General features: G+C 40.9%; 1 protein-coding gene and 1 long non-coding RNA gene across 2 annotated transcripts in view; one reads left to right on the top strand and one right to left on the bottom strand.

The window, feature by feature from the left end:
* The first annotated feature begins 2992 nt into the window (after positions 1-2992).
* LOC124258681 (zinc finger protein 277-like) overlaps positions 2993-15913 on the top strand; it is a 20578-nt gene continuing 7657 nt past the window's right edge. The window contains 7 exon segments of the mRNA XM_046692752.1: positions 2993-3030; positions 3125-3359; positions 6886-6977; positions 9090-9172; positions 11046-11137; positions 11777-11841; positions 12797-12842. Coding sequence (XP_046548708.1) covers positions 3012-3030; positions 3125-3359; positions 6886-6977; positions 9090-9172; positions 11046-11137; positions 11777-11841; positions 12797-12842 — 632 coding nt within the window. The 5' untranslated portion in view covers positions 2993-3011.
* Positions 12554-15913, bottom strand: part of LOC124258683 — an 18956-nt gene continuing 15596 nt past the window's right edge. Inside the window, exon 3 of the long non-coding RNA XR_006893648.1 lies at positions 12554-12579. This is a non-coding gene — a long non-coding RNA (uncharacterized LOC124258683). The remainder of the gene's footprint in view (positions 12580-15913) is intronic.

Here is a 15913-nt window from a genome sequence, read left to right as displayed (position 1 = left end):
CACGCCGATGACCCGGGTTCGATTCCCCACATGGGTACAATGTGTGAAGCCCATTTCTGGTGTCCCCCGCCGTGATATTGCTGGAATATTGCTAAAAGGCGGCGTAAAACTAAATGCACACACTCACTATACCTTTTGTAAAGAAATATTAAAATATTTTGTAATATGTTGCATATCATATGTTCATATGAACATACACTTAGTACTTACCTTTTCGTTGTCTTCAGCATTCTCTCCAAACAAATCCAATATGGTAGGGCAGGAAATCACGTTGATAGTCTTCATAATGCAGAACTCAAACCAAAAACGTACACGCAAAGTTAACCGCAGCTCGTAAAAAATGTAAGAAACGCGAAAAATCTAAGCGCATCGTAACTTCGATTTCAAAACTAAATTTTAGACACCTTGTTGGATTTGTTTTGACAAGCACCGTGTCATTTGATAAATTTCCTCACGTCTGCTTCTACTAGAGCCTGAGGAAAGAGCATGAAAATTTCGTGCAACGGAACTGTGTGCCGATTGGCTAAACTCGTAACCATGACAACACGCGACAGAAGAACACCTGCATGAAAGATACAATATTTTTGTTTTGATTTGACCCTTGTAATCTCAAGAGACGAAGCTGTGGGCGTTGGGTAGTTCTAGGAGGTTAAGGGGGGTGCTCGATGTATCGCGGTCCTTTACCTGTATCTGGATGCGCATTCTGTTTACGGTTTGATGCCCATAATTTTATAGACTTAATACAGGAGTCGAATATGGCAAGTTACGATTCTGACGTTTATAGTGTTAGTGTGTTGCATGTCACTCACTTGTACAGCGTCTTTCTGTCTATAGCTGGGGCGGTTGGGTAGCCTAATGGTTACGTAGAAGACCTGGGTTCGATTCAACAAATTGGTACAGTCGATGCTGATGATTGTCTGACGTTTATGTTTTCAGGTAGGATAATACATACAATACAATGGGATTACTCATTGCTGCTACGAGGTGAAGTGAAGTGAAATGGGGTTTTACGTCGCACTTGAGAATATTTCGCTCATATGACGATGTACATGCTTGTGTATGTGTGGCTGCCACAGTGAAGCACGAATACCCCACTCAGACACATTATACTGACTCCGAGCCGACCAGTCCTTGTTGTACCCATATCCCACTCAGACACATTATACTGACTCCGAGCCGACCAGTCCTTGTTGTACCCATATCCCACTCAGACACATTATACTGACTCCGAGCCGACCAGTCCTTGTACCCATTAATCCCGAGCGCTAGGCAGGGAGCAACAAGTACCATATGTTAACGTCTTCTGGTATGAAGCGGCCTGGGATCGAACCCGCAACCTTCCGCTCTCCGGGCGGAGGCTCTAACCACTACACCACGGATGCGGTTCATTGCTGTTACGAAGGGGACAGGCGGGTGTATAAGACATACACATAGTGTCACACTGTATTGCGGCGAAGATTGGGATCAAATGTCATTAACAAACCAAACATGATTTTCAGGAACATGTTATGTTAATATATTCAGCATGTTGAGGTCAACGATTACATATAGACAGACTGCTAAAATACACAAGTGGTGGTGACAACCATAGTTCGTTATATCTGCCATCGTTATACGAGCGTTCATTATACACGTAGTTTACAGTATAGTGAACAGTAGGAATGAAAATGGAATTAGGAAAACCTTAAAATATTCACACACTCATTTTGTCTTAGATCACAGTTTATAACACGGCTGCAAGGACGTTTCAGGTTTATGTACTTCCAAAGAAAAATAATGAAACAAAAAATTTTAAAACAAATTCGGTTACGCGCCTTATCCCATTCAGAAAACATTGCTGCTCAAACGCCTGCTAGCTGATTAATGCTTGAACAAATCCATTTCTCCAAAACTGATGTTTATAATCGATCAGTTGGATAGCGTTAATTTTGAATAAGATGTGAACACACAATGCCTTTTAGGAAGTGGTCAAATGTATAGCATACGTTTGTTGTGCCCTTAAACGCACAATGGTCTTAAGTGCACAGAAATCATAAACACACGTTCAACCAAATGTTCATAAACATCTGGGATCTGTGCAAGTTATATGTGATAAGTTAGAAGACTAGTTACATGAAGGATTTCTGGATTTCCTGATTCAATGAAGCCCATACCCGCCAAGCTGGGTATTCCGCTCCCTTTCTTGTTGATTATAGGAAAAAAGTCCTCGGAAAAAATGTCCTGAGTTAAAAAGTACCAGAAAAAAATCCTCCAGAAAAACGTCATATTTATTGTGAAAACAGATTAAACTGATGTTGACATCAAAGTTATTGTAAAGAAAACAAAGTGATTGTGTATAATGACAATAAAAGAAATCAGTGAGTTTAGTTTTACGCCGCTTTTAGCAATATTACGGCGGGGGAACACCAGAATGGGCTTCACACATTGTACCCATGTGGAGAATCGAACCCGGGTATTCAGCGTGACGAGACAACGCTTTAACCACTAGGCTACCCCACCGCCCCCTATAAAAGACATGGATTAAAAAAATTGAGTTAACCAAAAACAATGATATTTTACCTGAGCAGATCTAATCCAGGATTTAGCTTGAGTACTGTTTGTCAAAATATAATGTGATTTTAGCTGAATGAACCAAAGAACTCGACAATTATAAAGCGATTTTAGCTGAATGAATCAAAGAATAATTAGTGTTCACAACAAGATGGAGAGTGAGGAGAGTTCCTCCTATGTTCCCACCCCACGTCTGCAACGTACATGAGGCAACTCTAGCAGGTGATCCAAGAACAAACAATGTATGTATGTGCCCGTTTATGACATATTCGATTTGCATTTTGCCTCCTTGCACCGCCGTTTGAATCACGTTTATGAATGTCCACGAAGGGAGGTTCACCTGTACTAGGTTAGGTCATGTAGCTTGGATGCTTTCAAAAAATGAAACTGCTGCAAAACACAAGTCAACATTTACGTGTAAAATACCTACTCTCCGGATTTTAATAATCTATTGATCAAATATGGCGGCTTCCATGGAAGGTATAACATCAACTGTCAAAGATATATCACTGCTTGTAAGATAGAAATGTGGTTAAAGATTCTTTAACCGCCCAAATTCTTCTTTTCGTTTCAGGTTCTAGTGACAAGCCTGTTCTAGAAACTCTAAATCTGTCGACGTTCAGTGATGTTGTTGAAACGGCGGATCGAGATGACAAACCTGCTCAACGGGAGGCAACTCTGTCTTGTCCTTGTGCTCTGTGCGACGACACCTTCAATATAGACGACAAAAAAGACCATCTGCTTGCACATATGATCATGGCTCATAAATTTGTAATTGCAGACGTAAACCTGATTGCACAGTTTAAGAGGTATCTACTTGTCAGAAGAATATGCTTGCGTACAATATTATGATGACGGTGCATGTGATGAAGGGGTCTTTAGTAACGAAATTATGGTTGTGTATTTTACATAGCGTACACATCGCAATCATGTATTGAGAGAAATATACACTGGCCAAAATCAGTAGGGATAAGTACGATAGATGACTAATGCATAGCACTATTGTAATAGTGCTGGTAGCACTGTCGGGCATTAAAAATATTAAAAGAACAAATGTTGCTTTCAGCAGAAAAGGAAAATACCCGATGATGTCGGAATAGATTGTTGTTAAAAATTAAGTGATGTAAATATCAAATTGATTTTATTCAGTCATACTGTCAGTGTGTATGAGTCACTGTATTGTCAATGTTGTGTGAGTGTAACGTGTGTTATATTTGGGATTACATTTCTCAGTAAAGGTGAGGTGAGGTGAAATTGGGTTTTACGTCGTGCTTGAGAATATTTCGCTCATATGACGACGTGCATGCGTGTGTATGTGTATGTGCGGCTGCTTGTACTAGCCCAGACTGAAGCTGGTTTTATAGTGCTAGCCCACTGAGATACCATGCCGCAGTGAAGCATGAATACCCCACTCAGACTCATTATACTGACTTCGAGCCGACCAGTCCTTGTTGTACCCATTAAAGCCGAGCGCCAGGCAGGGACCAACAAGTACCACTCTTTTTGGTATGATGGCGGTCGGGGATCGAACCAGACCTTCAGCTCTCGGCACGCTCTAATCAGGCGGTCTTCTCAGTAAAGTACATATTCTAGTACTTGTATTAGGTTGAGTCCCATCCGGATTCAAACCCACACTCTCAGAGTGAGGCACCTAATCATCAGCACACAGAGTGGGATATCTAACCCACCCACCCACCCTGCAACCCTGCAACCCTGCAACCCTGCAACCCTGCCAGCTTCCACAATGGCATTGTGTATTCATAGTGTTGCAAGTGTCTAGTTGCCATCAGTAATGAGCATGGTGAATTTTTGTGGCTTCAGTGCAGTGGCCAGCAAGGACATACTTGTCCACAGACAAATACATGGAGTGCATTTCTGTAGTTCTCAATCTCATTAAGATTAGATCTTAACTTTTGCTTTTTCTACAAAGCTGTCTACTTTCAAAGATATTTTGTAGTACTGTATATGAATCCTTGAGCACAATTAATACTGATTATTTCTTTGAAATAATAAATTTTCACAGTTATTTTGTTTAAGAAACATTCTAAACCTGTGGGAGTTATATCAAACATTCTTGGGAATTGGCGAAAAAGGAAGTTGACTATTACTAGGAAGATAACTGTAATTAAAACCATGGCTGTATCTACTTTAGTACACATTTTTACATCACTCCCTAATCCTCCTAAATGTTTCATGGATGATATTGAGAAAATGTTTTTCACTTTTATCTGGAGTGGTAAACCTGATAAGATTAAGAGGAGGAATATGAAAAAGGATTACAGGGAAGGAGGAAATAGGATGATTGATTTAAAATCTTTTATTGCTGCATTGAAACTATAGCCACTATTAAAGAGGTATTTAACAGTGACTCTAATAACCCTTGCAATGTTCCTATTCATCAACTTGCTCAGATGAGCTCAAACATTGATCAATTCTGCACTGTGGACAACCCATATTGGAAAGATGTTCTTCTATCATGGAAGAGATACAGAAGCCTATTCATAACTGATGAGATTGATCTGTCTAAAATACTCTCTGAGTCCCTCTGGTTTAATCACCAGTTTGTTGATTCATCCTTTTTTCTTAAAAGTTGGTTTGAGTATGGAATCACTGAAGTTAAAGACCTCTGTAAATCTGTCGGTCTACTTTCTTTTAATGAGTTCAAGAATAGGTATCCAGTTAGAGGAACATTTCAAGACTACAATAAACTTTTGAAAAATATCCCTGTCTCATCGAGACATACAGTCAATAATTCTATTAATGAAACTCAAAATCTGGGTATTAATGACATAGTGTATGAACTTATTATACCTTCAAAAGGTTGTAGAAGGTTCTATGACAAATTGATTAAAACATGTGAGCTACCTGATGTGTGTAACAAGGGGGAAAGTATGACTCAGATTACATTGCCTTGGAGTATTGTTTTTACAAACTATAAAAAGTGTACTCGGGATGTTAAGTTATTGATTTCCAATTTAGATTCATTCACAAGATTATATATACTAAAAAAGAATTGTTGAAAATGAAATTGATTGACAAAAATATTTGTACATTTTGCAAATCAGAACCAGAAGATATTATCCATGTTTTTGTATCGTGTGAACATATGTACAGATGTTCTGGAGTGAGCTAAGGATTTTTATTAAAAACACTTTATATATAAACAACCGACGGCTGCAAATGTCAGGATTTCTGAAAATAATACAGAATATTGTATTTTTGTCAAAAAATACATAGCTAAGAAAAACAACTGGAGTAACAAATTTCACAAAAATGGCCTAATAGCTTTATTTCCAACTTTGAAAATCTGCAAGTCTCTGGGCCAATAAATAATCAGCTCCAACATGCCTACGACCCATGAGTTTGCTGCTGGAGGTTTGCACTTTGTCTTTCTATACCCATCCTTGCAAACTTTGAAATTAGTAACTCTGTTGTCAATGATAACCAGGTTTTCACATCATATAAATATCCTATAATAATAGTAATAATAACGAGAATAATAATAAGAAGAAGAATAATGATAATAATATTAATTACTCAACATGCAGGTAACCCATGAGTTCGTCGCTGGAGTCATGTCCTCCCCGACTTTTGTACCTATACTTTCACACTCTGAAAATTTGTAACTTGTTGATGCCAATGTATAACCAGCTCCAAGTGCCTTACACATGGAGTTTGCAACTGGAGTAGTGTACTCCCTGATTTTGTATACTTATATTATCACACTTTGAAAATTTGAACTCTTTGTTGCTGATGTATAACCAGCTCTTACATGCCTGTAACCCAGAGAGTCTGTTGCTGGAGTGGTGCACTCCCTGACATTGTGTACCTATGTTTCCACACTTCGAAATTGGTAAATCTCTGTTGCTGATGTATAACTAGCTAGAACATGCCTGTAACCCATGGAGTTTGCTGCTGGAGTCGTGCACTCCCTGACTTTGTATACTAGTAACTATATTTTCTTACTTTGAAAATTTGTAACTCTTTATTGCCAATATGTAACCAGCCCTAACATGGAGTTGTGTACTCCCTGTCTTTGTATACCTATCTGAAATGAATAAAAAAACAAACAAAAAAACCCAAACATTGTAAAACATCAAAATCTGATAATTGGAAATACATATGAGACAGTTATTATTGTCCTGATTTCAATGTAGTAGAAACTATACCTCTAATTTTTGTCTTCCAAATGTTAAAACAAATTATTTTAGTTTAAACAATATTAAATCATTTAGATGCCCAATTAAATTGCTAAATGATATTCAGAAATTTGCATTTACATATCATTTTGAAATATGTGTACCTCTAGATTAACTTCATTTTTATTTTGTGAAGGTATATACTGTATTGGAAGAAGAGATTTAAAGAGGAGCCTCTGAAAGACTTCTGTACCACAATTGTCACAAACACAGGAACGACAGACAGAGGTAATCCTTGTTGTGAGCGCTGCCTGTGATATTTTAACACTACTTTCAATGTTATTACAGTGTATGAAATATGCCAAAAACCCAGCCACCAAAACTTCAAAATGTTACCAGCCAAAAATGGATTTAACCAGACCAGACACCAAGATATGGTGGATTTGCTCAGAAGTAAGGAACATATAAAACAATTAACAGACCATCAGGCTGGCAAGCTGTAAATTAGATCGTCCGTCAGAAATCACGCCCGACTCGGGCATTCAGACAGGCCTTATTTCATACACTGGCAATAATCAGGATCATGTAGAAACAAGTATTACACAATTTTCTCTTCATCAGTCAGGGGCGATGGGGTAGCCTAGTGGTTAAAGTGTGCATTCATCATGCGAAAGACCTGGGTTTGATGCCCCACTCACTCACTCGTCATATGAGCGAAATATTCTCAAGCACGACGTTAAACCCAATTTCACCTCACCTCACCTCACCTCACCTCACCTCACTCACTCACTCACTCACTTCTACAGTCAAGTTGTAAGTGAAACACTTATCAAATTAGCACTGGCTATTGATATAGATCATAAACATTGGTTATCATTAAATAGATATTGATCAATTATCGATAAATATTGCAAATGTAACTTTCAGCAAAAATGCCTGAAAGAAATCAACATGTTTCACATGACTTGTGAGTGATGACATAGTTTTGCATGAATTACTAACAATACAACATCTTCACGATAAGTTAAGAGCAGCACACGAATAAAGACCTAACTTTGAGCATTGTGTGAGGAAACTGCAACTTTACTTCATCGCAAGGTTTATGTACGATATTATCGATGACAGTTTTCATATTGATAATCATTAATAATTTCCCCCATCGAGGATATTTCAGGTTAATGATCTATTTAGCCAGCCCTACAATTAGCAAGTATAACCATTATTAGTGTTAAACTAACAGGACTTGTAATGGTTTGTCCCAGTTTGGTAATGTTTGCCCCGAATATCAGCCCTAGACTGCCAAGATGAGTCCCAGCATGCCAACCATTGTAATAAGTATGAACCACAATGCCTGTTACAAGTGGTCAGATGACATATGTTATATTGGGGAATATACTTTGTAATAAGATTGAGAATCCTGTGACACTGATCAGTGCTCATGGTCAGCCACAGGTTGTTTGTGTGACAGGTAGTGGTAACTGCAGGGAATTTGTGGGGAATACAGGTTAGTATAGGTTCGCAGCAGTAAATGCTGGTTTTAAGAGATTTATGGGGTCACATGGTCAGGCTTGTGATGTGATGCTGTTTCAGCATACCAAACTAACAAGGCTTGTTGCTCACAATGTCAATCACTGGATTGTCAGGTCCAGGCTAGAGTATTTGCTCCCTGTGGTCACTCAACTGGAATATTGCTGAGTGCAGATAACCTCAAGTGGTTAGAATAACAAAGTATATTTACGGTTGTCTCCCCTTGACTAGCTCGGTGTGGAGCTGTTTTTGCATCCATGGGGGTTTCTGAAATTTGAAGATTTGTTGTGTGAACTTGTCCTTACTGCTGCGGATAACAGTTTGCATCAGACAGTGTTTTGGTGTTTGCAGTTGGCAATTGAATGGCCATGTTGCCTTTACAAGATGTTCTCAATTTTGCATGGTACAGCGAAACCCAATCTTAATGCCCCCCATCTGTAATAATACCATAGGTCTGGAATAATGCTGCAAGCCAGGTAATATCATACTGACTTTCCACCCCAATCACCCTTACACCCATCTTCACACTCATCCTCCTAATGCATTCACACAAAGTCCGTCCTACAAACACACTCACTGAAAAGCTTCTGAACTGGTTCCATGGTCGTCCTGTTAGTATTCTGTAATTGTTTTGATTGTTCATTGATTATTCTGATTGTTTTGTGATTGTACTGATTTTTCTAAGATAACTGGGTATTCTGTGATTGTTTTCTGATTTTTTTTCCCAGCAATTTGTGATTTTTTTCAGCAATTGTTTCAGTATTGTTCTTTGAATGTTATGTGATTATTGTGTGATATCCTGATTGTTCTGTGATTGTTCAAATTTTGTAGTGATTATTCTGTGAATGTTCTGTGATTGTTGTGATGTTGCAGCCCCCCGAGAGGAGTTCCTCATGTTGAGTGATGTCCTCCCTGAAGACAAGCAGCTGCGGGAGTTTCTGCAGAAAAAACAGCTGGTACTGATTCATGTCCTCTTACGACCGCCTCCGTGGTGTAGTGGTTAGAGCGTCTGCCCGGAGAGCAGAAGGTCGCGGGTTCGATTCCCGACCGCGCCATACCAAAAGACGTTAAAATATGGTACTTGTTGGGCCCTGCCTGGCGCGCGGCATTAATGGGTACAACAAGGACTGGTCGGCTCGGAGTCAGTATAATGTGTCTGAGTGGGGTATTCATGCTTCACTGCGGCATGGTGACTCAGTGGGCTAGCAGTATAAAACCAGCTTCAGTCTGGGCTAGTACAAGCAACCGCAACATACACATACACACGCATGCACGTCGTCATATGAGCGACATATTCTCAAGCATGACGTTAAACCCAATTTCACCTCACCTCATGTCCTCTTACTGTTGTAAGTCAGTGCATGTTCCAGCTCAGGTACAGTGGCAGACAGGAACAGTAGCCCTCTCGCATCTCAAGCAGAAAGCTTTTTCTGGTGATAATGGACATAGTACCTATCTCAAGGTTTCCCCACCACCTCATCGTAATGACATGTGTTAGGATATTGTCAAAATGTCTAATGTTACCAGCAAGGTGCTCTCCATCTAGTGTATTTTATACTGAGTATTATCTGCCAGACTGGGGCGGTGGGGCAGCCTAGTGGTTGAAGTGTTTGCTTGTCACACCAAACACCCCAGGTTCAAATCCCCACATGGATACACCCGTGAAGGTCCGGGTTAGAATATTGATCTTCAGTAACCCATGCTTGTCGCAAGAGGAGACTAATGGGATCGGGTGGTCAGGCTCGCTGACTTGGTTGACACCGATCATTGGTTCCCATGATCGATGCTCATGCTGTTGATCACTGGAGTGTCTGGTCCAGACTTGATTATTTACAGACCGTCGCCATATAGCTGGAATATTGCTCGGTCCGGTGTAAAACTAACCTCACTCTCTCACTCACCCACATGGGTATACAATGTGTGAAACCTATTTCTGATGTCCCCTGACGTGATATTGCTGGAATATTGACTCACTGACTCTTTGAAAGTCTGCAAATATAGAAACTTGTCCAAAGCCTAAGTCTTGTAATTTAATTATCAAATGAACTTAGCTTGTAATAGACTATGTTGTACAAAAAAATATTAGCCCTGGATACTCACAAAACTTTGACCCAAACTGCCGTGATGCATCATAAGTTATACCGTGTGTTATACCTCGATCTTGTTGTGATCAGCACCCTTGATCATTCACCACCATTGCTTATGTCAGGAAAGAAGATCACCATGATCACTGCCCATCCTCAGAATTTCCTGTTCCAATGAGTGTGATGCGATAGGATTGATTTGGTTTGTTTGTTTGTTGTTTACATCAGCACTAAGGAATTTTCCTGCTATATGACGACAGCCTGTTGTAAATAATCTGGACCACACAATCCAGTGTTTGGTGTCATGAGCATCTATCTATGAAATTGTTTCTGGTGTCCCCCGCCGTGATGTTGCTGGAATATTGCTAAAAGCGGCGTAAAACCAAACTCAGTCAGTATCTATGTAATTGGGATACAATGACTTACATCAACCAAGTCAGTGAGCCTGACCACCCGATCCCATCAGCCGCCTCTTACAACAAGAATGGGTTGCTGAAAACCAGTTCTAACCCGGATCTTCATGGGTTTTATTGGATTGTATGGCCTTATATTGTGTTAATTAATAACTGTCTCCATCATTATGCTGTGATAGACAATAGATGCAAGGTATTTTTACAGAATTTTAATTTCAACAGAATGGAGATATATACTGAATTTCAAGGATGTCTTTAATAAAGAAAACCATGTGTAGATTGGTCAATCTAACTTGTGTGACTACATGTTGTTCCTGTTGTTGTCGTGGCAGGAGGAGATCCTCATGGTGCAGCAGAAGGAGAGAGAGGACACCCAGTTCTCACGAAGCTGCCTCTTCTGCTCACAACACTTCCAGGGAAACAGGTGAGGCTCCTTCCTCTACAGGTCGGTCAGGTCAGGTGGCTTGATCAACAGATTATCTCCCTTTGTTGAAGGACAGTCTGGCACAGATGGTGGAATTCTAGACATAGGGTATTTCTGTTCAATTGTATAAAATGTTAGATTCATCCTTAACTGTAAAATGCCAGGTGGCAGGTGAAATATTTATCAACAATTACTATCCACGCTTTATCCAAGTTCATGTTAAAAATGAAAGGCTTCTGGAATAATAAACCATGAGGGTCTAACCCTGACTAACCCTGAGTGGTTTATTCTCCCTTTTGTGTTTTATTGTGTGATAAACAATGAAAGTGAGTTGTTTTTTTATGTAAGATATGAATATTATTTATACCCTCCTCAAGGGTGACACCAGAAATGGGCTTCACACATTGTACCCATGTGGGGAATCGAACCCGGGTCTTCAGCATGAAGAGCGAACACTTTAACCATTAGGCTACCCCACCACCCCATATCCTGAAGTGACATTGTGAAAGAGCATTGTGTTCTCATGGATTATACTTCACCTTGTTCTTCATTGCTCTTTGCGATCTGTCACATAGCAGTCCTAAATACCTCAAGAACTGAAAAGGTATTGAAGTTATTTCTAAGCTATATTTGTTCCAGGGCCGAGATGTTCAATCACATGGTGCAGGACCACGCATTTAATGTCGGACAGCCAGATAACTTGGGTGAGGCATATTGGCAGTCTGTCTATTCTGTTAGTTTCCTGGTCATATGGCTTGATCAGCAGCCAGAGCTCGGATCACGGTATAATTCAGGGCCACTCCGTAATTCAGGGCTAGAAATGTGATCCAGGGCAACTGGCTTAATTCAGGGCCACCACATAATTCAGGGCTACTGGCAAAATTTAATTCCAGTAAAAAGTAAGTCTAGGGTAATTCAGGGCTGCTGGCCAAATGATTTATGACCACTGCCAAAAAGTAGGGTTAGAAAAGTAATTCAGGGCCACCGACATAATTCGGGGTTAGAAAAGTAATTCTGGTCAACTAACACCATTCAGGGCTAGAGAAGTAATACTGGTCTTGTGTAATTCACTTGAGTGATTCAAGGATACTAGGATACTTAAAATCATCTCAACTAATTCAGTGCAAAAATGAGCAATTAAGGAATATTACCAGGAATGATTCATTGTTGTTGAACATATTCCAAATCAAGTACCCGTGAAGGTCCGGGTTAGAATATTGATCTTCAGTAACCCATGCTTGTCGTAAGAGGCGACTAACAGGATCGGGTGGTCAGGCTCGCTGACTTGGTTGACACATGTCATCAGTTCCCATTTGTGTAGATCGATGCTCATGATGGTGATTACTGGATTGTCTGGTCCAGACTCGATTATTTACAGGCTGCCGACATATAGCTGGAATATTGCTGAGTGCGGCATAAAACTAAACTCACTCACTCACTCACTATTACCAAGTCATGGCATGCAAAATTTAATTCAGTATGTCAAAAGCTCTGTCATGGCTACTAAAAATATTGCTGTCAAAGTATTTGTTTTCCAATCAATTTTTTGATTGGTATATGGTAATAAATGATATATGAAATGATTTCAGATAGACATTTTGACCTTGGATGAAAATGGTTGATTCTGCCCTTTTTCTTGTTATGGTTGTATTATTTCAGTGTTCACAGATGAATTCCTAGATATCCTTCAAGGGAAACTAGAGAAGTAAGTTTCATATGTGCGCAGTTATTTGTTTGCTTCCGCCCGTTGTGGTTCAGATCCCAATGAGTACAATGCATGAAGCCAATTTCTAGTGGCCCTTGCAATACATGGAAACACATCACTTCTCACCCTGAATGTGGGTCAAATGCCAGCAGTTGTTGCTCTGATTTCACCTATTTCACTGGTCTTTGATCCATTTATGTTTCTGTGTTTTTTAAACAGACTAACAAACAAAAATATAAACATACAGAACTTATATGTGTTACATTTGTTTATTTTTCTTTATCCTGACTCATGTATTATTGCTTGTCTCCTTCCTTTCCTGAACGTTAGTGGAACACTTGTATCTCTCTTTTGAAGCTCCCTTCAATAAAGCAGACATAAAATCACTATTCACCACGAGTTGTCTCCCTCTCAGTTTTGGCGGGAAAACGGCGCCACCCGTCTTCCCACGCTTCACTCTCTCCTTCTTCGCCCTAGTGGACGGTTGGGAGAGCACCTGTGTCGCCAACACGGCACTATATCCTTTGCTAACTTAGTTATTACCTATAAGTTACCTTTATAAGGTTTTCAGGGTGTATCCTTCTACAATATGGTTTGAAATTTATTAGCAAATTTGACTGTTTATTCACGGTTTTCATTGATTGTTCAGTTTGTTTACATTTCATGAAAACCTGTTTTCGTTGTAGGTTTAGGTTCTCTGCTGCAGACCCGCATTTGTGCCCTAGTTGCACAACAATATGTACTTCCAGCTCTCTCTGTAAATTATGTCAGCAACTAACAAAAATTGAATTTAATAATTATTATTTCTCTGTACTTAGAAGCGTGCTAAGGATAAATCCAGGCGGCTGTTACAAGTCATGGCTAAACCGGCTGAGTCCCTTAAGAGCTGTATGTCGTTGTCTGACGACATACTTCCATCCAGTGACCTGCCGGAATCTTTCAGAAGATGGGTGGGATGAATTCGCCATTCGTCAAAGATAAGATCTTCTACATCGGACAACTCCTCAACCCATACAAAGAAGAAGAGGCCATCTTCATTCGAGAAGAAGCCTTACACCCCTAAGGCTCTCAACGAGATCTACTGGGAGCTCTTCACAGACTACAAGGACCTTCTCTGCTGAGATCGTCCCGATGGAAGAAATAGGCTTGTACGAAGAACCGCCTATCCTCATCCCAGAGATACTGCATAAGAAGAAGACACAGGCCTCAGCAACGGTAACGTCAGGACAGTCTGAGTTACCTTCTACACTGGCAGCAGGGACCCATGAGGTACAGCGATCCCTGGACCATATCGCTACCCTCTCAGATGCATCATCTCTACAGTCGTCGCAGACATTCAACCCCGGGACCTTCATGCAGCAATTCTCCCAACATATGATGGACCTGATGGAGAAGCGTTTCGCGCAGGAAAGCACCTTGCATGATGGTCAGGCAGCCGCCTCTCATGCTCAAGTCAGGACCAGTGCTGCACGAAGGACCCCGCACCGGTGGTGCATCTGAGAAATCTACAAGAGGTTCTAGCTCTAGGACTAAGAGCAGACCTACCCTGCACGACGTCAACGAACCTGCGCGAAGGAAGGGACATTCATCCGACCAAATAGATCGTCATCTAGCTCTAGGACTAAGAGCAGATCTACGCTACATTATGTCAGCAAACCTGCGGGCAGGACGGCACGCTCTTCAGAACCAATGAGATCGTCATCAGATGATGAGGCTAATGAAGAACCTTCACGCAGGCTACTCACTTCACAGAGAAAGAAACCTACATCACCTAGAAGGTCTAGAGAGACGTCTCTGGACTCAGACCCTCAACAAAATCTGAATTATCTTCAAGGGCGTCAACAACACCTCACAGATGGTCATGGGATTCAACACTTAGGAATTCATTGCCAGGAAGGCAATCCCGGCCCAGAAGACGCTCACCTACACGCAGGTCGCCATACAGATGGCCTCTTAGAACTACTCGTAGTTCAACATGCTCATCCCCACATAGATCCACGTAGATCGCCACGCAGATCGCCACGTAGATCGCCACGTAGATCGCCACGCAGATCGCCACGTAGATCGCCACACAGATCGCCACGCAGATCTCCAAGGATATTCAACGATCATATACCAGTGGACATGATACAGAGGACGATGGCTGTATCATATTTTCGGACTCAGAGATAAAATATTGGATGGCTAATGGACTGGACCTAGCGTCACCCTTGAAGGAAGAGATCTTCGTCGGCGCAAAGACTGAGGGACACGCGTTGAAGTTCAAGAGGGGTACTCTGGTCCGAATTCATCACCTGCGCAGATCTTCAGACTGAATCCAGGACGGGATTCACATCGTTGAAAATTTTTAGATAGATATATCTACATCAGAAGATAATAACGGGATTCATGGGATCTCATGTAGAGATCTTCACTTGCGTACAGATCTTCACGTATTCACATTGGCGTTCCTCAGCAGCAGCCTTGCTAAGGCTATGAAGTTACAAAGTCAACATATTCCCAACGTTCAAGTCTGGGAATTCCCGCTACTTTACATGGGACCCTGCATAACGGCTCCAGAGATTGATGTAAACTACAAAATCATCAACGACTCCCTTTGTAGAACTTACAACAAAGTTGAGCATCAACTCTACAAGGACCTGTGTGTTTCAACACAAAGAGGGTAATTTACGACGCTTCATTGAGATCGATGAATACAGTCTACAAGTAGCAGCGCTGAGGAGGTGTAGACTTCAGCTGATCATCTGTATAAAAGGACGACTGCATTATCTTCAGGTCTGAAGTAACAGTCACAGCAGCCAGGAAAACAGCCTACCTACATCGGTATTACGCGGCGAATTCTTTTTGCGCGTTTACCATGCAACCCTCTATACACATGGTCACTGGTATAACTCCGGAAGGCTACGGACAAGACCGAGTGTTGATAAGATATCAACGACTGCACAAGATTCTACAAGGACTTTTTTTCTGCTACACCGGTGACGTCACATCGCGGGAAGCTAAAGGAATCCAAATGCTTCATTTTGATTGGTCCATGAAAAGACAACGCCCTGCGCAGAAGTCGGACGTAG

The sequence above is a fragment of the Haliotis rubra genome, unplaced genomic scaffold (genome assembly GCF_003918875.1).
Source record: "Haliotis rubra isolate DU_JTF1 unplaced genomic scaffold, ASM391887v1 Scf7, whole genome shotgun sequence".
NCBI lineage: Eukaryota > Metazoa > Mollusca > Gastropoda > Lepetellida > Haliotidae > Haliotis > Haliotis rubra.
This window is presented reverse-complemented; position numbering and strand designations above follow the sequence as displayed.